Below are 23216 nucleotides of genomic sequence, written 5' to 3' on the forward strand. Positions count from 1 at the left end.
TGTGTGTGTGTGTGTGTGTGTGTGTGTGTGTGTGCCCACGCACTTGGACACCTGGCCTGGGGACTGAACACAGGGGCTGGGTGCTGTTGCTGGTTTTTTATTTTCACTCAAGGCTAGTAGTCTACCACTAGAGCACCATCTCCATTTCTGGACTTTTTTGGCAGTTAATTGGAGATAAAAGTCTCACGGACTGTCCTGCCCAGGCTGGCTTTGAACCTCAATCCTCAGGTCTCAGCCTCCTGAGTAGGTAGGATTACAGATGTGAGTCACAGGTACCTGGCTTTGCCAGACATTTTTTTTGCACTGGTAGAGAGGAGGGTAAAAGTCCTTGTGGATTGATATCTATATGACCTTAAAATTATGGGAAAACAGTGAACAGGTATAGACGTGCATTGTACCATTCATTCAGCTTCTCACAATTGCTACCATGTGTTTTGTCTGTGTGTGTGATAATTAGTCATTCTGCAGAGGAAACATTCTGACTGAGACTCTCCAACTTTCTAATTTCTTAATTAAAAATATTAAATGTAATTTTAAAATTAAAATTTAGGGTACTCAGAGTGGGAAACATAGGATTGGAACACACTATTCCAATTGAGAGATTTATGGAAGGGGTTCCCTCAGATGACCAAAGATTTCTCTTTTTAAATTTTCTGGCATATTTCCCCTTTCCTTCTAGCACTACTAGTTTATGTAATAAAGTTGAGAATTCTCACAAAGAACCTTATAAACATGTGTTATTAGATTTAAAATCTGATTTGAAAGTGCTTCTCTCTGACTCCCTATGAGTAAAGTGACCTTTTTAAATGGAGGGAAGTGGCTTTAGATGACAGACATGATAAATGCGGTCATGTTCACTCAATAAAATAAGGCCCAGTGCATTTGAGGATAAATCAGTGAAATGTACAGCCCCACCTGTCTGTCTCCATCATTCATTTCCACTGTCACTTTCACAGTGGCTGATGGATCACAGTTGCTGTAAAATTAGACAGCCTTTAATCTCATTTCATCCTGATTAGCTTCTCTTTCCCCTTTCCCTCTAACTCACTGACTGACACGCTAAAAACTCACACTGGGCTGTATATGAATGCAGAGTACAAACCTCCTTCTCCACCTGCTCGTGAAGCCAAGGCAGGTGTCCACCTCTGGAGAAACCTGCACAGAAGTAGGGGTGTGTTTGGTGTTATTTAAAAGAGAATCAATAAGTCCAGGAACCAATGCCATTTTAAACAGATTGTTGGCTCTTGCTTGCTGCCCTATTTATTTTGCTTTCCTTCAGGTTTAATCAGAAGTCGGAGAAATGAGATCTTTTGCAAAAATCAAACTGTTGGAATACAGATTTTTTTTCTCATGTAATAAATTAGGGACTGTTTTGCTTTCAAAATAATTGTAGAGAGTTTTTTTGTGCATTTTACACAAGTATTCATGGCAATAACTCAGAAAACACAATTCAGGAATGAAAATATTGTATGCTATATATATATATATATATATATATATATAGCATACAAGATTTTTAAATAAAGGTAAAAATAGTCAAATAAATGACCAACTATAACTTGGAGTCCTTTACATTAGGACTTCAAAGACTTGTTTTTCTCTTATTTTGAGGAGTTCAATAATTAACTTAGTGCAATAGTTTCATTTGTTTGCCTAAAGCATAACAATTGGGTTAATCAAATGAGAAAGAGGCTTAAAAATAAATCATGTATTATTTCCTTCATTTAATTTCTGTTTGCCTGGATGGGAGCAAACGAAAAGCAAGAACAAAACACAAGTGTTGTTATATTTTCAGAGACTGTGTTTGATTATATAGCTGGTAAACTTGTGGTTAAACAGAAGAAAATTGCAATTTTAAATTATTTCAAGGTGTTTATGCATTAAACTGACCAAAACTATAAAAGAAGCATGGTAGTTCTAGCGTAAGTGGATTGTAGTTGCTAGTCTGTATTCTTTTACTACATCTCATGGAATTAATTCTCACAGAGGGCAATTAATGCTGCACACATTTACACTGGTTATAAGCTGCTACAATTAGGCTACTCATAAAATAACATAAAGATGCCTAGTTTTATTTTGTGTGTGTGTGTGTGTGTGTGTGTGTGTGTGTGTGTGTGTGTGTGTGTGTGGTGTGTGTGGGTACTGGGGCTTAAACTCAGAGTCTGGATACTGTCCCTTAAGGTTTTTTTTTCCCTTACGGCTGGTGCTGTACCATTTGAGGTGTAGCTTCATTTCCAGCTTTTTGGTGGTTAGTTGGAGGTAAAAATGCTGAAATAAGGATACATGATGACTCACTGTAACAGTGAAATTTCAACAATGTTAAAATAGAACTTTACAACTTTGTGGGGGGGGGGTGGAGGGGAGGAAGGAGTTGGGAAGGTGGGGAGCAAAGGGATGGGAGGGTTTCCCTTATATAAAGGAGTGGGTAACAATGCTTGATAGGAAATGGACTCATTACCTTGCTCATGTAACCCCTCTGTACAGTATCTTTACAATAAAAAATACATATTTTTTAAAAAAAGAGTCTCACCAACTTTTCTTCCCTGGTTGACTTCGAACTGCAATCCTCATATCTCAGCCTACTGAGTAGTTAGGACTGCAGGTTTCAGCTATCAGCACCCAGCTACTTCTGTTTTTGGTAGTTTAGAAACAGCATCATAATTCAAAGAATAACAAATTATTTTTTAAACAACCTTCAAAGCATATTCAGCCTTGGTTGTATAATAAACTCAATGGTTTAACATATTCTGAATAATGGAGCTCTCAGGATTTAAGCAGCCCAAAGCATTTTCCAAAAAGGTAAACTGAGGACTGAGAGATTATGAACCTTCCTGAGATGTATCAATCTAATTCATGGACCCTGCACACCACTGACATCTAGGATTTATATCACCCCCAAATCAGGGTGTTTCTGTACCAATAACTTCTCCCCATATGAATATAACTCCAGAAAAAAAATGAGTATTCTTACTTAATGATAATTAATTACTCAGAACTCGTATAGGCCTGAGATACAAAAACTGATTGATCTGATTTGCTATTTTAGAAATCCTTTCAGAGTTATCAGTCTCACAGTCATGCATTTCATAGTACTTTTTATTTACATCTCTTAGCTAGTGTACGTGATTCTTGAAGAAAAAAAAGATAACAAGAATAAAATTGAAATGAGTAAGATATATATCACTGAAAATAATTTGGGTATGAGATGCCCCCCCCTCACTCTGCATTGGCAAAAGAGCACAGAATAAGAGTTGGCTGGGACTCATATTGATTTCCCACTGCACTGGTTTCTTAAGTGCTCTGTTGATCCGTGTCAAGCAATAAGTTCCCTGCCTGAACATGCACATCACCTCCCCATTTGTCCTCACCTAGATTTAAGGTGCCCGTATGATGAGCTGAACAAGGACATCATTTCTCCTACTGGTGTCCCTGGGCGGCCCACACCTCTGCATGTGACACAATAACTAACACCATATATGTACATTTACAGTCACTCTAGGAGACAACTGGCACTGCACTGCACCAAATGTGACAGTCATGTCCATTCTATATTTTGTCACTCCTCAAAGGAGACAAAAATGATAGCAAATACAGAGAAACCTGGCTTCAGTGGATTTCCAAATCATGTCCCCTCCACGCAGCCACCACCACATTTGGGCAAGGGGACAGCAAGAGACAAGGAGAATAGATTTTTGTGGTGTTCCTGACAGCTTTCATCTTTGTTACAGAAGAGCTCCTATGCAGATAGATAGAAAATGTATGATTGTGCTGCTAATGACATGGTACAAGAAATTAAGCATGTAAGTTTGGAGAAGGCATTAAATCAGTGGGACCTTAATTTAAAAACTTAAAACTGTATGGAAATTCAGCTTGCTCGTTGTTGTGGAATAGAAAGCTACCAATCATTCTGAGTTTGTTTGTGGAAAGATTGCCAGCAAACCAAGTTGGGCAGAGCATGTTAATGGCTCCAAGTATATTCAGGAGTTACTTCTTCCAGTTACTGCCAGCCTTGACCATTTGGGAGTGTCGGTAGCTGTTTTAGAATGTTATTTCTATCAGCAAGCAGGTGAGAACTTAAGAATGGGAAGTAGCATGGCAGGCCGTTCTTGACTAATTTGTGGAATAACATTATGTAAAATGAATCAAAAGGGGTTGGGTTTGAAACTGCTGGGCACACACAGCTGAACAGTGGATGGGGACCAGTGGATCTGCGGGGGTAGCTACTCTGCTGCCTTTGCTGTCTTCTTTCTGCTGATTGAATTTCACATTTTGTACATCTCGGTGAAGCAAATAGCTGGTGTGCTGAGGTATCAAGTGCTAAGATGGAAATTTTATGCATCTTTTTCCTCCCCCTCAATTCCAGTTATGCCATACAACAGTGCCCACCACTGCGTTGTAGAAGTAGAAAACTTCTTGTTCGTGTTGGGCGGAGAGGACCAATGGAATCCAAATGGTAACTATTAAGCAACTTTCACTGTTGGTGCTTCGATTAATCAGCTTCATGTGACTGTTGTGAAATTCTGGAGGCAACTAATATTAATGAGAGAAGATGTATTTAACTCACGATGTTGGAAGAAAAAACATAAACTTGCATTATTTCAGTTCTGGTGAGGTCATTGCATGGTGACAAGTCACCACCGAAGTGCATGTAAGAGTATTGTGATTCATTTTGAATTATTACATCTGGGGGTGGGGTTGCGGCAAGCAGGGGGTTCCATAGTCCCTATTGGGGACATCGCCTCAATAAACGATGAACTTCCCCCAAATAGGCCATCTCTTAAATGTTTCACTACCTCCCTATAGCATCCCCTGGGAACCAAGCCTTCGGTGCATGGTTCTTTATGAGACACTCCTTCAAACCATGTAAGTGCTTTAAGAAAAAGTATCTCTGTATTAAAGGACACTGTAATTGGCTCATTTTGTAATCATCATTGAAAATACATTTCTGTGCAATGAAGTAGTTAGGAAGTTGGGCTGACAATGGGAGGAGGGTCAATCATGGAACCAACTAAGGACATACGTAGCTGAGCATTCATTCCCTGACACTCTGGGAATTTAGATGCCCAGGCCCCTCACCATTCCGTCCCCTGAGGAAAGCCACAAGCATCAGTACAAACTCCCCAGAGGAAGGTATCCAGCTGCAGCTGTTAAGAATCCTCCTCACCTTCCTCACCAATTCCCTCCCATTTTGTCGACGCAGTTGCAATAAGCAAGCATTATCTCCAGTCATGCCATGCAGAGCTCTAAGTGATGTTATTTTGCTAACAATATGACTAAAGATCCATTCCAGTGACTGTACCTTTTCTAAGTACTTCTTCCATCTATGTATCCATCACTTTCCTCATTGCTGTGGTTATTTCATAAACATACCACAAAGAAAAATTAAACCTCTTTTGACTGTCACTTTCCCTGCCAAACACGAGAGCTCTATGCCTTGCAGAATACACAAAATTATCAAGTTATTTGTGGAAAGCTTGCACATGAAGGCCGAGATGCAGTTGTAGCCTTCTGTGTAACAGAAATCATTATGACTGAGAAACCATAAAACAGCTTGCAGGTACACATTTTTACTCTAAAACCTCAGAACATCCTGCTGAAATTACATATACTGCATCTATTTTATTGTGAATGCTCTCTTTCAGCATCTGCACCAAGGCAAATTATAGATAAAAATAGCAACATCTGTTCACTCTAGAAAGTCTTAAAGGAAAACAATCCAGACTGCCCACCAAAAACATTCCTGTCAAGAAAGGGGAAGAGATCTTTCTCAAGACTTGCAGTTTTTGTTATGTTTCATCTTCCAGTATTGGAAAGGAGGCACACTGTCCTGTGAGAAACAGATTTAAATAGGAGGAAGAATGATGTTTAACAGCTCTTCTCTAGCTTACCTTTGTAAGGATGGATTTGACATGTTCTCAAAAGGCAATCTATTATAAACCTCTCCCCATCTCTTTTTCTGTTTAACTGTATGGAATGTTTGTAAGTAAATGTTTGTAAGTAAATAGAGACTTTGGACTTATTTAAGCAAAGATTTGCCCAACATTCTTTTGTAGGGACAGATTAAAACTAAAACATGATGAGAAAAATGTAGGGGAGTCCTCGTTCAGACTAGAGTTCTCTCAGCATACCCCGAGAGGGGAAAGGCCTCTATTAACATCATAGTCTCAGTACCAAAACTCATAGTGATTTTTTGAAATATATTTTTAGTATCCTTAAGTAGTTGTACAATGAATTACCCACTCAACAAATATGCTTATGAATACAAGGCATCTTAATTGGTGTCACCTCTTTCATCATTGTACCCCATCTCTCCCAACCCAGCCTTCCCTTCATAGTGTTTTCTAAAAAACAAAACACTATGAGCCTACCATTTCTATGAAACTTTCTGCTTTTTTTTTTTTAAAAAAAAAACACAGGGTTTGTTATATAGCTCAGGCTGGCCTTGAGCTCTCAGCCTCTCCTGAGTACTATAATTAAAGGAGTATGCCACTGTGTCCTGCAGTTCATTTATTTATTTATCTATCTATTGTTTATTCACAGTGCTGGGGATCAAACTTCAGGCTTTGGTCATGATGGACAAGTCCCTGCTGATGAACCATCTCCCAGGTCCAAGACTTGTCTTAATCAGCAACTCATAAAACCTGATCCCTATGTTTAAGCCAAAATATAAAACCTATAGCTGCTCACTATTCTACTTTGAATGAAATACAACATTATACATTTCAACACAAGCTCATCAAACACAAATATGTGCTCATCGGCCACAAATAGAATTTAACTTACTGGTGCTCTTGCTTGCAAGACCAAGCTTTGTAGTTGGAAAGTAAACTAAGTACTAAAGACATTTCCCCCTCTGTTCTTCCTTTGACACTCTAGAAAATCATCTTTCTTATTTCCATCTTCCTGGTCTTCCATCTCTTTCCCTTTCTCACACTACTTTCCTTTGGAAGGTCTGCCATCTCACATTCGTATCACGCTAGGTCCTGCTGAGTACTTTATCCAAGTCTCAGCCACTAAAATAATAACCAGAAATGAACTTTGCTAGTTTCTCCCAATACTACTCAGTTTATGAGGCGTTCTCTGCCTCACTGTGGATGTTTTCTTTCAAATAGAAATTCTAGACCAAATTTTATAGAGAAAAACATTCTTAGACCGGGTGGGTAGGGTCTACATTTTCATCGACATTACTAATATTCAGAGGCATTGGAGAATTAACCTTGGAACTTGAGTACTAAGGATATTTTTTCTTGTAGGGACATCCTCACAAATTCCACAAAAACTCATATGTAAGCACAGGCTCAGTCTTGACATAATCCTTTCTTGAGTTGCATCCTTCTATGAAATCCAAATGTCCTGTCTTCTGGCATTCCTCTCTCAATTTATCTTTCAGCCAGCCATCAACTCTCCCCTCAGCTGACATCATCAAAAACCCAACAATTGTTTATCTCTCTATGGGGCCATGTATTTTCCAGCTTCCTTTCTGCTCATAACCAGAATATCTTCTGAGAACACTATTTTCTGGTCGATCTTTTTTGTACACTTGGGTTGCTCCTCCCACCCCACCCCCACCATGTACTTTATAGTATTGGAGGCAGGCAGCGTTTCTCCTTTCTCCTCAATTACCATTCCTAAAGCATCAGGCACTTTTACAGGATATCTTCAGATTATATCCCATGCTGCTGCACTCCTTCATGGAGTATTATCCATTGTTTTCTGGTAATGCTACCTCCTTCACTTGACCATGTTATGTGACCTTGATCATGTTATGTTACTTGACCTCTCAATAGTGCCACCATTTGGTGACTAAGCCTTCGATATATGAGTCTTTCTGGGATCATTCAGATTCAGACCTACCAGCATTATATCCCATTTTTCTCCTGCTAATGTTTCTGAACCAGTCTAGTCTATCCTTCAGTCCCTTTTGTCTGCTCAAGATCCTATAGATCTATCAAGGTTAAATAGCAAACAGATCTCAAAACTCCTCCCAGCCTTCTCCTACTTGGTTTTACTCACTCTAGCAAATTGTATAATCTACCTTCCAATTATTTATTAAAAAGCTGATTGTGATCCTTAGTGTCTCACTTGTTCTCATACCAATATTTAATTCCTCTGGTAGTTGTATTTGTCTATGTGTATAGTATAGATTTCAGACCTGATCATAGCTGACTGCTCACAACTTTATTCAAATTATCCTCATCTATTTCCTTGAATATTGCAATGGCTTCCTGCAGTCCTCCTAGTGCACCGTGGTTCCTTTATACACTCTCCTGCACCTCACACAGCAGCCAGACTGATGAATTGGATTGCATTCTTCATGTTCCCAGAACCTTCATTGACTTTATCCTGTTCATTCTTAAAACAAAAGTACAAAATTGCATACTGGTTGATAAGGTGCATGGTATTCTGGACCTAGATCTGTCTCTGATTTTTTTCCATTCCCCAGCATTCTTGCAGCCTTTGAACTCATCACCAATCCAGAGATGTTATACTTGTCTAGCTACTGCCTGCAAGACTTGCATTGCATATCTGTGCTTGTAGCTTCATCTGTAAGCAGGTGTAAGCATGAGACTACCTCTTTAACTGGCCTCTCTTCTATCTATCCTGGCTTTATCAGTCTGTATATCATTCATCTTGATTTGATATTATTTTAAAAGTTTGTTTATTGGCTGGGTACTGATGGTCATGCCTGTAATCCTAGCTAATCAGGAGGCTGAGATCCAAGGATTGAGGTCAGAAGCCAGTTCAGACATGGAAGTACTTGAGACTCCAGTGAACTACACAGAAAAATCCAGATGAGGAGCTGTGGCTCAAGTGGTAGAACACTAGCCTTGAGCACAAAAGTTCAGGGAGAATACACAGGCCCCAAATTCTAGCTCCAGGATGAGGTTTGCGGGGAAAGGTTAATTCATTCACAACAAAAGGAACCTTAACGTCCTCTTATATATTCCCAGAGCCTAAAACACAGAAGTCACACAGTAGGTGTTCATATACATTTTTGCAATTAATAATTGGGTTATGTGTGTGTTCCTGTTCGAGTGTACATGCATTTGCATATACATAAGTGCACATGTGTGTGTGTGCACATGCACACACACACACACACACACACACACACACACACACACACACACACACACAACACATACCTCTATCTGTTAATTCCTATGTGAAGTCCAGTATGTATACCTCAATACTTAGTTACTAGTATATGACCAAAGGAGTTAAGGTTTCAGGTACTCAAGATGATTGCCATCTCCAGCACTACACAGAAAATGTAATACCCTCCTTTGCTTCCATTTTGTGCTTTAATGTCAATATGTATGCAAACTAAGATTAATGCCTTGGAGGCATTAATGTGCTTCTTATGCTCAATGGAGAGGATAAGCTGGTTAAGCAGCTCAGAGGACTCCTGCTCTCCTTCTCAGCAATATACTTGTGTGGACCGCAGAACACCTGTGCTCTGTGCACACAGAACATGGGGCATGCATGGTACAAAACTGATCTTAGTGATTACGATCATTTCCATTGGCAGATAAAAGGCTGCCACAATAGTATTCCTTAAGGATTGAATAATGGGGTTGCTGAACTAGTCAGGATTCAGGACGGGGGCATTCAGGAAGGAAATCTTTCCACTTTCTTCTCAGTGTGCTGTGAACTTTACTTCTCTCAAAAATAAATAAAGGGGCTGGGAAGGTAGCTCAGTGGTAGAGCGCTTGCCTCGTATGCATGAAGCCCTGGGTTCGATTCCTTAGCACCACATAAGCAGAAAAAGTCGGAAGTGAAGCTATGGCTCAAGTGGTAGAGCTCCAGCCTTGAGCTGAAGAGCTGAGGGCTAGCACCCAGGCCCAGAGTTCAGGCCCCACGACCGACAAAAATAAATAAACAAACAATAAAAACTTACAACATCTTTACAATAAAATAAAATTTAAAATAAATAAATAAGCCAGGCACCAGTGACTCACACCTATGATCCTAGCTACTTAGGAGGCTGAGATCTGAGGATCCTCATTTGAAGCCAGCCTGAGAAGAAAAGACTATGAGACTCTTAGATCCAATTAACTAGCAAAAATTCCAGAAGCGGAGCTGTGGCTCAAATAGTAGAGCACTTGCCTTGAGCAAAAAAACCCAGGGACAGTATCCAAGTCTTGAGTTCAAGCTCCAGGGCCAGCCCAAGGATAGATAGATAGATAGATAGATAGATAGATAGATAGATAGATAGATAGATAGATAGATAGATAGATAGATGAGATATAGAAATAGAAATTTATTTTTTTTCAGGAAAAAAGAAAAGAATAATTTATTTTTTAAAAAAGACTCCAAAAAGATATGCCATACAAAGCATCTCTAGAACTAATATATAGGATATATAGGCAATAGTGTTTTTAAAACATAAAAATTCCAGAACATGACACTAATATCATGACAGAAACCAGTTAAGTAAGCAAACTTCCTTTCAATATAGTTGATTTAGTTTTGTCCTAATTCAGCAAGCTAAAGGAAAAAGAAGGACAACATTTGAAGAGGTGCATTCGTTCCTCTGACCCATAGTTCTTGCCCTGTCTTAGGTATTCTCCTTAATTCATCTGTTCACTAAACCTGAAAAGGTGAGACCTTATTTTAAAAACTGCTAGATGTGAAAATCAACAAAAGAATCCAAGTGTTAAGTGTCTTGAATGTATTTTTACAGGAAAGCACAGTACAAATTTTGTCAGCCGATATGATCCCCGATTTAATAGCTGGATTCAACTTCCACCCATGCAAGAAAGGTAAGTGTTTGTTTGTAGTATCTGAAATATTTGGGGTTGCACTACAGAATCATGTGTACTTGATATGCCATGATTGTAAGTGCTACAGAGCCAAGCCAAGACTTCTGAGGCAAAATACAAAACTTGGCCTGGCTAATATGGATTACCTGCCTTGTTAACTCAATAGAGAAAAATTACTGAATAAGTTAATGTACATAGAAAAACAATTCTGTGACATCTTCTTCAACTACATTGATTGATTGGTATGTTGCCAACTTGACTGTAGGTTTTTACTGTTCTACAACTCTTTTTGCAACTGTTTTCAAATCTTTTAAGTAGTTATACCTAAGAGTTTCAATTCTACAATGTCATTTATGAGTACAGTATGTTATAATATCATCCCGTTGATCATTCTCCCCCGTCTCTCCCAACTGGCTCCCCTAACCCCTTAAGTTTCCTGATTTCATTTTCACTTATGTATATTGGATATGCGACTGTTTCTGCCCAGCCTTCCTCTCTCTATTTGTCTTCTCTCTCTTGACTCTCCTCCAACACATGTTCAAGCTTGCTGGTATTCATTTTGTTAAACTGTAAGTTTGTTGTTCATAACTTTGTTGTCTCTTCCCTTGTATCCACCATGCTCTGGTCAGTTTGTTTGTATATACCTGAATATGACATTTTCACATATGTTTATAATTTAACTATTTTATGTATGAAAGAAAACATGTGTCCTAGGACTCTCTTAGTTTGACTTACTTCACAACATAATTTTCTTGAAATTCATCCATCTCCCTGCAGGCAACATAATATTATTCATCCTAGAATATAAATAAAATTATACACGAAAATACATATATATGTATGCACATGTATATGCCACATGTTCTTCATTCCCTCATCCATTACAGGCATTTGAGTTGTTTCCATACTTGGCTATGGTAAGCAGTATAGCAATGAATGTAGGTGTGAAAGAGACTGAATCCTGATTGTACTCTTGGGATAAATGCCCAAGAATGGAATTACTGGATTATAGGGTAGTTGTATGTTTAATTTTTGAAGAATCTCCAAACTATCTTCAAGTGGTTGCAATAGCTTACATTCTTACAAGTGGTATAATAGTGTTTCTTTCTCCCAGCATTCTTGCCAGTATTTGTATTCTTGATAATGTGGCCATTCTTACTTGAGTGAGAATGAAATCTCAGTGCTATTTGATTTTTATTTCCTTTATGGCCAAAGATATTAAGCTTCTGAGCAATTTTTAAATCTTAACATCAAAATATAAAACAAAAATTTCACTATGAAACATATTTCAATGTGAAAAATTTTTAAATATTAAATTACTTAATATCAAGTATTCAATATTAAAGCTTAATATTTAAGAATTTTATATTAAAATAATTAAATTTAGTATTTCAATAATAAATTTTGTTTTATTAATGAAAATCATTTACATTTGACCTATCAAGAGTTTTCAAGAACAGATCATTTATTAGCTTTAAACAGAATAGTTTTAAAAAAATGTCATCTCCCCTTTTTTTGCAGTGTTTATTCCTCTGAACACTCCTAGCTAAGGAAAGCTAAAATGGCTACTGTATTTACTATATTTTGTCTCTCCTGGAGAGTATGGAGTTATGACGCTATGGTTTTATGTGCACATGTGAAATCACATGCTAGATTTTGAATACTTGGTTCTTTAAAAATAGTATACATATATCTTCTTGAGAAAACGCTCCAAAATGATTGTGACAATTAGCTGCAAGCTGTTAGCTCTTCTCCAATGAATTATTTAAGAAGCAATTCAGCAGTATCTTTTATTTCCTATCCTTCATAACCCATCTCCTTAAAAATCTCTGTTTGAGGGCTGGGAAGGTGGCTCAGTGGTAGAGCGCTTGCCTTGCATGCATGAGGCCCTGGGTTCGATTCCTCAGCACCACATAAGCAAAAAGAAAAAAAGCCGGAAGTGGCGCTGTGGCTCAAGTGGGTAGAGTGCTAGCCTTGAGCTGAAGAGCTGAGGGACAGCGCCCAGGCCCAGAGTTCAGGCCCCAGGACCGCACCCAAAAAAAAAAAAATCTCTGTTTGAATTCAAAGAGATTACAAGGAGATCTACTTACTCATCAATTTCCAAGTTAAACAGAATTTTCAGAAAATACCATTTATTGTAAAGTGTATATCCCTACAGCTAGACAGTATAAATCTGTGTTCTAAAGAAACTCAGTATCCATTCCATATAAATATACACCACCACACTGTCAAGAGATTACAGAGGATAAGAGATGGCACATGGAGAATCACAGGCAATGTAAGGGAGTCTAATTCCAAGGTACCTCAAGAAATAATTCTAAAACAATTAATATCCTGACAAACTTCATGACCCAGAAGCTTCCTGATGTCTTTCTCCAGAGTACCTTGTTTCTCTCTTCAGGGGTTACTGATTCCCTCTTCCTGGCGACTGTTATTGTCACCAAATCACTTTGCCCTTAATCAACACCATTCAAAAAGTTTTATGTAGACAAACCCTATCAATCCATGTCTGAAATGTCATCATGTCATCACCACAGTCCCCTTTGCTGGGGGCCGAACACTATGATAATTAACCTTCATGCCTTGGGCTAGCGAGGCATAACTCACGTTGCGGTCAATTATCTCACTGTAGAGCCCCTAAGGATGGGAAGTATTGCTGCAAAACCTAATTAGTAATTTTTTTAAATGTGTATTGTTTACTTGATGGTCTATAATGACTTCCTCTGAGGCACGACGGCCTATCATGGCAGGGTCCAACTTAGCCAATTTTTAGCAGCTCATTGACCTGACAAAAAGACCTGCCACGGTCTGTCGGCGCCCGGCAGCCACCGTTGACAGGATGAACTGTTTAACGTTTCTCTCGAAGTCATTATGGTATATCATGTCAGGTCCCTAGTAAAAGAAGTTTTTTGATTTTTTTTTTAGATTTAAAACAATCAACTCGATAGACCAAATAAAGAGCTCCTTACAAAACTGAGCTGGAAAAGGCAAATCTCACTAATGCCCAGTCAATCTTTAGCTCCATCTCTCCTATGGGTTGGTTGACCCAGCCAGCGGCAATCCATAACTTCAATTGAAATGTTTCTGTCACTGCCAGGCATCCACTGAAGACAGCAAGGACCATCAGTGGCTTTCCTGGTAGTTACAGTAGAAGCAGAAAGGGCCTAAAATAGTAGGCCCTTTTCTGCTCTTGAGATCAGAAAAGTTTGCTGACATTGTTAATTAATTTGGCAATACGTAGATCATGCTCAAACTAGAAGTCCCCCCATCTACCTGTTCTATTATGCTGCTCCTAAAGTACTGAGAAACTATTAGGCTGGCATGTTACAAAACTGAATGAGAGGAACAGAAAGACATTGTAAGCCACCTCCAGGGAAACTGATGGTTACAGAACTGGCTGGACAGATTTCCAGGATATCTTACCCAATTAGAGTTTTTTAATTTAATTTAATTTAATTTTTGTGAACATACTGTACAGAGGGGTTACAATTACATGGGCAAGATAATGAGTACATTTCTTATCAAGCATTGCAACCTCCTTTTTTGTTTACCCTTCACATCCCTTCCCAGCCTCCCCCTGCCCCCCACCCAATCCTCCCCCCCCCCCACCAAAGTTGTAAAGTTCATTTTCGACATGACAACTTGTACTTCTCATTGTTGCAACGGGCCCACCTGTATCCTTAAACGACTTGTTTTTCCCCATCTCCTCCACAAATTATACCGACATCAAATATAGTGAAAGCAGGGGTTATACTGTGGGGGAGGGATATACAAAGCAACAAAGAAATAATCTTATAAATGCGTTAGAAACAAATGCATGAAAGAAAAAAAACATTTAAATACCAATTAGAGTTTCTAAAAGGTATTATACAACTGCTGAGTAACCTCCCTATTCACTGATGAATGGGCACATAGCCTCTAGGATTACCCAACCATGGACCAGATAACAACTAGACACCTATCTGAATTTACTGGCAAATGACTGAAAGAAAACATAACTTTAAGTGTAATGCTGATATACAGTTTTGTCCTTAGATTTAGGATTTGAATCTGCAGTAGGAAACAGGCAAAATGGAAAGCTTGGATTATTAGAAACGCTTTCATAACTCTAATGTTTCAATAAAATGGATACTTTAAGTATCATGTTTATGGAGATTTTTTTACCTCCTAGCTAGAACCAGATAGAAAATAAACAAATAAACGAACCCTAAATAACAATTTGGTGAGTCACAACAAAGCCTTTGTTTTACAGAGTAAGTAAAAGACTAGAAATTAATACATCATAAATGTGTCTAGATCTAAATATTGCATTCTGTCTTACAAAAACACATGGAAGATAATAAATATTCTGTTCAAAAGAAATTGTAGTTCTTGACCTACTGAAAAATTTAACAGTTTAAACAGGGGTAAGGTTATAATAATTCATCTTCTGCTTTAAGATTTAAAAAATGCCATTTTCATTGTCAGAAAGGACCTGTAAAGGATTTAAAGTATACCTGTAGAAGCTATTTGCTAGTCTTCATATATAACTTACCTCAGAAATTCTGAATATTGCTTCCAGCAGTCAGGACAAGGAGAGAAGGGAGGAAGAAATGAACAATTTGAACTACAAACAGTGTAATCTCTCTAAGGAATCTTTAATAGTCTGGAACTGAATTTTCCAAAGAAAACAAAATAGGCTACACTAAGTATATCCTTCATCGGAGGAGGAAGAGAAGGAACACACCCCAAAGGGACCAGATATGGTAGAATTTTAGCCTTGATCAAATGTTCAGTTTCTGACAGACCATTAACAACCTGTCTTTCCTAGAATGCATGTTTCACTTTGGGCATGCAAGAAAATATGTCAAAGACCAGAGTCTTCACTACTAGAATTTCTGTGTACAAATATACTTCCCATCAGGAAGTGAAACCTACCAATTCTTTCTCATTCAGATCCTAACAGTGACACTGTGTGGATAAAGCCAGGAGTACACATTGGATTATCACTTAACACATTGGCTAAAAAACAAAACCACGTTCTGACAGGCTGACTCAGTGACACAGGGAGGAGGAAACAGATCAGAAAAGTGAGAAAATCAGAATTAGACTAGATACAGAGTCCACACTACCAAAGGAAAGCTTTCTCTTAATCTTTCCAATCTAAACTCAGGCAATGTTCATACTTCGCTGTAACTAATTGGCATCTTCTAGATTAATGCTTCATAAAACTCACCATCTCCATCTCACAATCCACAGTCTTAATTATGTGCAGAAGATCCATTAGTGAAATCAGTACATTTATTCTTTCAGAGACCCTACCACCCATAGAATCATATGGAAAAATTGTATTGAGTTATCCTGTGTACCTACACATGAAATAGGTGTTAAAAGACAGGTTTTTATTCATATGACTCATTCTTTACCTTCTCAAGGTAAAATGTTTTTAACATTTCCTAACATTTAATATATTTCTAACATTTTACCTTGAGAGGGCAAAGGCCCTGCTAAAATAATTTTGACATATTAAAGAAAATCTGGTTAAAGAAGTAGAAGATATCAGTAGTTCCTCTGTATAGTTCTCATTTTCCTACTGTCTTTAAATTTAATTTTATATTTATATGAGATTTTATTACCCTATATCAAGAAATCCCAGTTTTTTAAAGACCAGACATCCTTTAATAATGTGGGAAGTAACTATAAGACATCACCTCCAAAATGCACATATGCGAAAGCATATCTATATAATTTTATTACAATTTCAGAGTGTCATAAACCTTTCAGAATACATGGACCAAGGCCACTAATGCTTACTTTGTGAAATGTGACTCACTTTCTCTTTATTTTACTTCCTATTTGACTTTATTGTTGACCTTCCAAATCATCTGTAGCATGTGCTTGTTTAAAAAAAATGAAGAAAATATAGAAAAATATCAAAAATAGACAAAATATTACTTTAAAATTGTCATGGATAGCTATTAGAACAATTCTAAGACTATCATATTTTTTCTTTTCCATCACTGTTATAAAACTCCTAAAATCACTAACTTAAGGGTAGAAGGATTTATTTTGGCTCATGGTCAGTTGGTCCTGTGTTCCTGAGTTTATGGTAGAAAGATATAAGAAAGGAAAACTTGTCACCTTATGGCAGCCAGAAAGTAAAGAGAGACAAAGAAGAGTCCAGGTATGACATATGTTTGTCAAAAGCATATTCCAAGTTACTACTTCCTCCAACTTGACCCCTACCTCTTAGCAGTCCATTACCTAGATTTCATTAACAAATTCATCTATTGAAGTTACAGCCCTCATTATCTAATCATCTGTCAATAATACCACCAGAGGTAGCAAATGGGGCCACACTTCATATCCAAATCATGACAATGAGTATTTACAACAAATACCATACTTACAGAATACTAAATTATCTAAGCAAATATTACAGAACCTGATCACCTGTTAAGTATTGCAAGTTGTGCATTTCTCATCCAAAACCTGGTAGATATGACATCATAAAAGAAAAATTCTACATTCAGGTGATGAAACACAGCTAAAACACAGGATCCCTAAAAGTCCGGTGTAAGCTTGCTTTATAAGTTAAGTGTATAAAGAAACATGAATTTCCTGTTTAGTTCATGAAACATGGGTATCATCCTCAAGATGTCTTGATATGTACAGGAAAATATCCTTACTTGGTATGGCTTCTGGTGCGGAGTATTTGGGATATCAGTCATTCTGTGTTTAGAACAGTTTAGGTGCAATCTTGATAGCCAATTCTGTCCAGGTAACCTCAACTGACAGCTCTTGAGAATGAACACTATGACAAGTCCTTGCACAAGTTCGCAAATATCTTGTGATCAATGTACCATTACTATCCTCATGTTACTGATGAGTAATCTGAGGCTGAGAGAGGTGAAGTGACATATGAAAGGGTGCACACTTAGTAAATCACGTAGCCAGGTCACATCAGTCCAGAAATCAATTAATCAGGATGCTATCTACTGCCTCCACATGTTTCAGCCCTTGGTAAACACAACCTCATCAAAAGTACAGATTTACCTGATAGAAACTTTTAGCACTCTTCATCGCGACATTAACACTGCGCAAGAAACTTGGCATTGATTTTTACAGACACTATTTAATTCCTCCAACATATATCGTGTCCTTCAACACTTTGATACTTATCATTGTGCTTATCTAATATCCAACCACATATGATCCTTGTGAAATATGTCATTGCATTGGCATCAGTGAAAAACAGAAGCAATATATTGAGAACTTACTTTCAACCAGTCATCTTAACTCCACATATTTTAGTCCGCTTTCGTCTTTCTTCTCCCTTTTGCCTCACATCTGGTTATTTACAAGTCTCACATCTTCGTTCTTTTACATGGTTTTTGCACTACTCCTTTTGATTTCTTCCCCTAAAATTCTAAATTCCGGTCCTTGATACTCTGCTCCAAAATTATGATCTACCTCAGGATTGGTCACTATCCCTAATCCTCACAACATACTTTTCATCTTTTGCTTTTGATTGTATTGGAAGAAAATACAGCCAATAGCGTATCTCAAAAATATAAGACTTCAACAATATCCTCCTTTAGCCTTATAAGAATCAATACCAAAAGTGACATAGATGAACTTTCTGTCATTGGTTATAGAAGAGCAAGATTTGAGCTTAAGAAGTTCACAGAAGTTATTCTACTTCTAATAGTATTATAAGGGGGAAATAAAGAAAAAATGATAATTGAAGAAAATTTTTGATGATGTAGTTCTCTTATAAATTGGAAACAATGACCCTTGAAGGACCATAAAGAAAGTGAATGTCAAGATAATTTATTATTGCTACATTATCTACCTCATTTTTCACTGTGTCTTACTGAGCTGTGATAGCCTTACAAGGTACCAAATATCCCAAACATTAATGAACAATTTAACAGTGTATAAAAAGCAAGAACAAGACAGCTGGAACAAGCAGTTGGTAAATTTATCCTCTGCTATTATCCTCACATCAAAAATGTTCACCAGAATGAGGGCAATGCATAGGATTACTAGGTAGTGTCTCAGGTTTGAAAGAAAGGTATGTGAAACTAAAAGGTTTGGGGCATTTCCTAAGCCTCCAACGTTCCTCTTTCCCCAGCCAGACCAAGTAGTCCTTATCCTGTTTCAAAGGTAAGATTTCACAGTTCCTCTTACGATTTACTGCGGGTGATTGTTTTCATTGTAGAAGAGCCAGTTTCTATGCGTGTCGGTTGGACAAGCATTTATACGTTATTGGTGGAAGGAATGAAACCGGCTACTTGTCCAGTGTGGAGTGTTACAACTTGGACACAAATGAATGGCGTTATGTGTCCTCTTTGCCTCAGCCTCTGGCAGCTCATGCAGGAGCGGTGCACAATGGGAAGATATACATTTCAGGCAAGTCAATTCCTCCATTTTCTGTTACCAAGTTCAGTTTCAAAGCACTTGCTTGACTTGTGTGTGTCATTCACAGGGGGTGTACACAATGGAGAATATGTCCCATGGCTATATTGCTATGACCCCGTTATGGATGTCTGGGCTCGAAAACAAGACATGAACACAAAACGTGCCATCCACACGTTGGCTGTAATGAATGATCGCTTGTATGCAATTGGAGGAAATCATTTGAAAGGTCTTTTTTTTTTCTTCTAATCACAATAACATTTGCATCTCATGTGTCTTGCTAAGGGGCTTTCTCGTTAGATAATCATAGTTAACCAAGTAAAAAACATGTTGACCAAATAAAATCTACTCTGTGTAAATTAGCAGTACCCTTAAGCAAGCATTTATTCTGCCTCTTCTGCAGATAGAATTATTTTTAGGTTACCATACACATTAAAGAAATGAATAATGATGTCTACAGAAAACAAAAAAGGGAGCATTAATAACTGAAAAGCACAAACAATTTGCTGTCACAATGAATCTTGTGAAATAAATTATTGCTTATCACCCAAGTTGTAATAATGAATTTTTTCTGGAAAATTGTATTTTGCAATAACCATAAAGATTTTTTTAGTCACAACTGCGCAAAGCCAACATGCATTTTTCTTAAATATTTAGCAGAATTTTGTGTTTAAATAGGAATTATTTCTTTTAGTGCTGGATATCCAACCATCTATACTTCTCAAATAGGACTGCTTTTATAATACTGTACACCAGATTTAGACTATAACATTTTTAGAACCATATTTTTGATCCCAGTACTCTGTTATATATACTATATGACAAATGTATACAACTGCAACTTTTTGTACTTAATGTGCATATTGACAACTTTATGTGCATATGTTTAGCGTTGAATTTCATAAGAAAGCTGTGATAGCTGTGCTACCGAAAATGAAATGTTTCTTACCTATTTGGGGGCCTCAAAAAAAACTGAAAAACTGATAGCTTACTTGAAATACTTAACCTCATGTCTGAAAGACATGAAAATATCCATAGCATACATTTAACTAGAGAAAAAGTAATTTTGTTTGCTTAGTAGCAATGAGGTTCCCACTAGAGCTTTTTTGTCCCTTAAAGGCAGGGATCTACAAGAATCCACAATCTTGTATATTGTTCTTAAGAATTTCCTTATTGCACTATCATGAGTGGAGGGAGGCACATGCCTGTAATCCCAGCACACAGAAAGCCTGAGGTAGGAGGATCTAGAGTTTGAGATAACCTGAGCTATATAGCAAGACCCAGTTCACATTTTAAAAATGAAGAGGAGAGGAGAGGAGAGCAGAGGAGAGGAGAGGAGGAAGGAAAAACCCCATCCCCTGATGGAAATGTACTCAGTCCCCTGCTCCAAACCTTGATCCTTAGGAAATACCAGAATCCATTGACATTATCAATGTTGCTTATAAACATAGTCTGACTAAAAAAGAGTTTAAAAGATGTTGAATTATGGGTTTAATTAAAATATTTTTAGATTGTTAAGCATTCACTAAGAAAAGCAGAATGCACTAATCTGTATGAGTGTGAACACTGAACCCTGTTCACCTGGGTTCAAACCTCAATTCATCTACTTACCTGGCGTGTGATTTATTCCAGTCACTGACTTTTTGTTTCCCTAAAATGTTTCTCTAAAATGAGAACGGTAATACTAGTTACTTAGTACAAGCCTGCAGAAAAAGAAAGCAACCTACAGCCCTCTATGGAAATGTTTTCACTATCATTATCTTAAACGGATAAAAGGAAGCTTTTCATAAACCATCTTTTAAACAAGCTCTGCTTCCAAATAATCAACCTTTCCTAGTGATATCTGCTCAGGCATTCTTGCTTTGAATTAATCCAAAAGCCTGAAGTTCTATGGGTGGTTTGTTATGTCTTTCTGATATGTCTCCCAATCTCACCAGTGACCATGAAACTGTGTCAAAAGCAAGAGTCTTCTCCGTGGCAAACCGGACGTGAGGTCTCTAATAGCTCCTCCTTTCATGGGTCCATTTTGCTCTATCACTAGGCTTCTCACACCTTGATGTCATGCTGGTGGAATGTTATGACCCAAAAGGTGACCAGTGGAACATTCTCCAAACTCCCATTTTGGAGGGTCGAAGTGGTCCTGGCTGTGCAGTGCTCTATGACAGCATTTACCTCGTGGGAGGTTACAGCTGGAGTATGGTACGTGTCATTGTTTATCTCTATCTCCTCTTTTGCTTTTTCTGTTTATTTGCTCCCAAATGTGTTGTCATCCATCCACATGTGTTCAAACATACAAAAAAAATGAGATTCCACCATCAACATCCACCAACATTTTGTCATACATACTTTGTTCTTAAAAAAATTGTCTTTGTAATGTTGTCAGTTGCTGCAGAAATAAATTAATACTCTCATACGATATAGCATCTTCCATTTTACTTCTCACCTTATGTATGTTTTTCTTTTGGTTTTTATTAGAGAACCATATTTCATGTTTACAGTATCTTATTCCTCTAGAGAATTATAAATCTATAGAATTTTTTAAAATCCAGCTTAACACACACACACACACACACACACACACACACACACACACACACACACACACACAATGGCTGAAGCAATTAAAAGCAGATTTCAGACATCTTATTTCATTCTAAATTTCTCAATATGTTTTTAAAATTCACTGTGTAAATAGATAACCATTTCTTCACATCTGCCAAAAGTAACAATAAAATTCTCTTATATCCATTTCATATTCAAATTTTCTCTATTGGGGAAAAAAGAGGTCATTTTCAAATTAACATGTGCTAATGCACATTCCCATGAGGATACAAGACTCACTCCTGTTTGATTATGTCCTATAGATCTCTTGCAATCTAGAATATTACCTGTGCCCTAGTTTTCTTTTCCAAGTCATTAACTTGACAAAACAAGGTCAGTTACCATATGGAATAGCCTATATTCTAGAATTGGCTAACAATGTCCTATGCTATCATTGACAATAATTGCTCATTCTAATTGGAGACAGGAGTTAACTCTGTTTAAACTTTTATATGATTTCACTTTCTTCTCATCCACCTCCTTTTTTCATCATCTTCCTCTTTTCCCTTCTCTTTCTTCATCCTTGTCTTTTTTTTTTTTTTTTTTTTTTTTTGGTCAGTTGTGGGACCTAAACTCTGGACCTGGACACTGTCCCTCAGCTCTTCAGCTCAAGGCTAGTGCTCTACCACTTGAGCCACAGCATCATTTTTGGCTTTTTTTTTTTTTTTTTTGCTTATGTGGTGCTAAGGAATTGAACCCAGGGCCTCAGGCATGCAAGGCAAGCGCTCTACCACTGAGCCACCTTCCCATTCCCTGTCTTTGTCTTTTTTGGCAAGAATACCTGAGGAGATAGTTTTGTAGTTCAAATCACATAATATGAGAAGACACAGAAGGTCTAGTAATCTATAAAAAGATAATGTTTTTAAAAACTATTTTCTTATTTATCTCTGTTAATTTTACATGATCTATATTGGAGTTTTTATTATATTAATTTTGAAAGTGGTGGAATGTGCTCAAGGGAGGGAGGGTAGATAAATAAAGTGAAGGGGAGAATACAGTCAACAATTATTTTTTATCCTATAAATTTAAGAAAAGTTGGGGAAGGGGTGGATTGGGAAGGATGGGAGAGAATGTTAGAAGGGGATGCATTGTTCTCATGAACTGTTTTGTCAAGTGGCAGCTACTGTGTACAAGTGTGTAAAAAATATTTTAAAGAGGTTAGAATTATTTTAAAGGTTAGAATGTGTTTGTGACTTTAACTAAGTACCACTATCTCACAATACTGTGAAATATGTGAAATTTATGTAATCACTTAATCACAATAAAAAAGATTTTAAAATGATATTAGATTTATTTTGTATTAAATAAGACAGGTAGAAGGTTTGGGGGAGATTTGGAAAGTTAATTATACAGAAACAAGTATAAATTGACATGTAACTAAGTATTTGCACATGTTCATGGGGAAAATTTTTAGCTTCTAAATGATTGGTGATTGGTTGGGTGATGTAT

The 23216-nt window shown here is 37.4% G+C and overlaps 1 protein-coding gene across 2 annotated transcripts in view; it reads left to right on the forward strand.

Moving 5' to 3' along the window:
• Positions 1 to 23216, forward strand: part of Klhl14 (kelch like family member 14) — a 95541-nt gene that overhangs the window by 69668 nt on the left and 2657 nt on the right. Inside the window, exons 4-8 of one of the 2 annotated variants that reach the window (XM_070029369.1) lie at positions 4364 to 4453; positions 10688 to 10766; positions 18970 to 19160; positions 19237 to 19395; positions 21208 to 21365. In XM_070029369.1, coding sequence (XP_069885470.1) covers positions 4364 to 4453; positions 10688 to 10766; positions 18970 to 19160; positions 19237 to 19395; positions 21208 to 21365 — 677 coding nt within the window. The remainder of the gene's footprint in view (positions 1 to 4363; positions 4454 to 10687; positions 10767 to 18969; positions 19161 to 19236; positions 19396 to 21207; positions 21366 to 23216) is intronic. The other variant, XM_070029370.1, reaches the window with a different exon arrangement.

The sequence above is a fragment of the Dipodomys merriami genome, unplaced genomic scaffold (assembly GCF_024711535.1).
Source record: "Dipodomys merriami isolate MVZ:Mamm:240054 unplaced genomic scaffold, mDipMer1.0.p SCAF_2, whole genome shotgun sequence".
Classification (NCBI taxonomy): Eukaryota; Metazoa; Chordata; class Mammalia; order Rodentia; family Heteromyidae; genus Dipodomys; species Dipodomys merriami.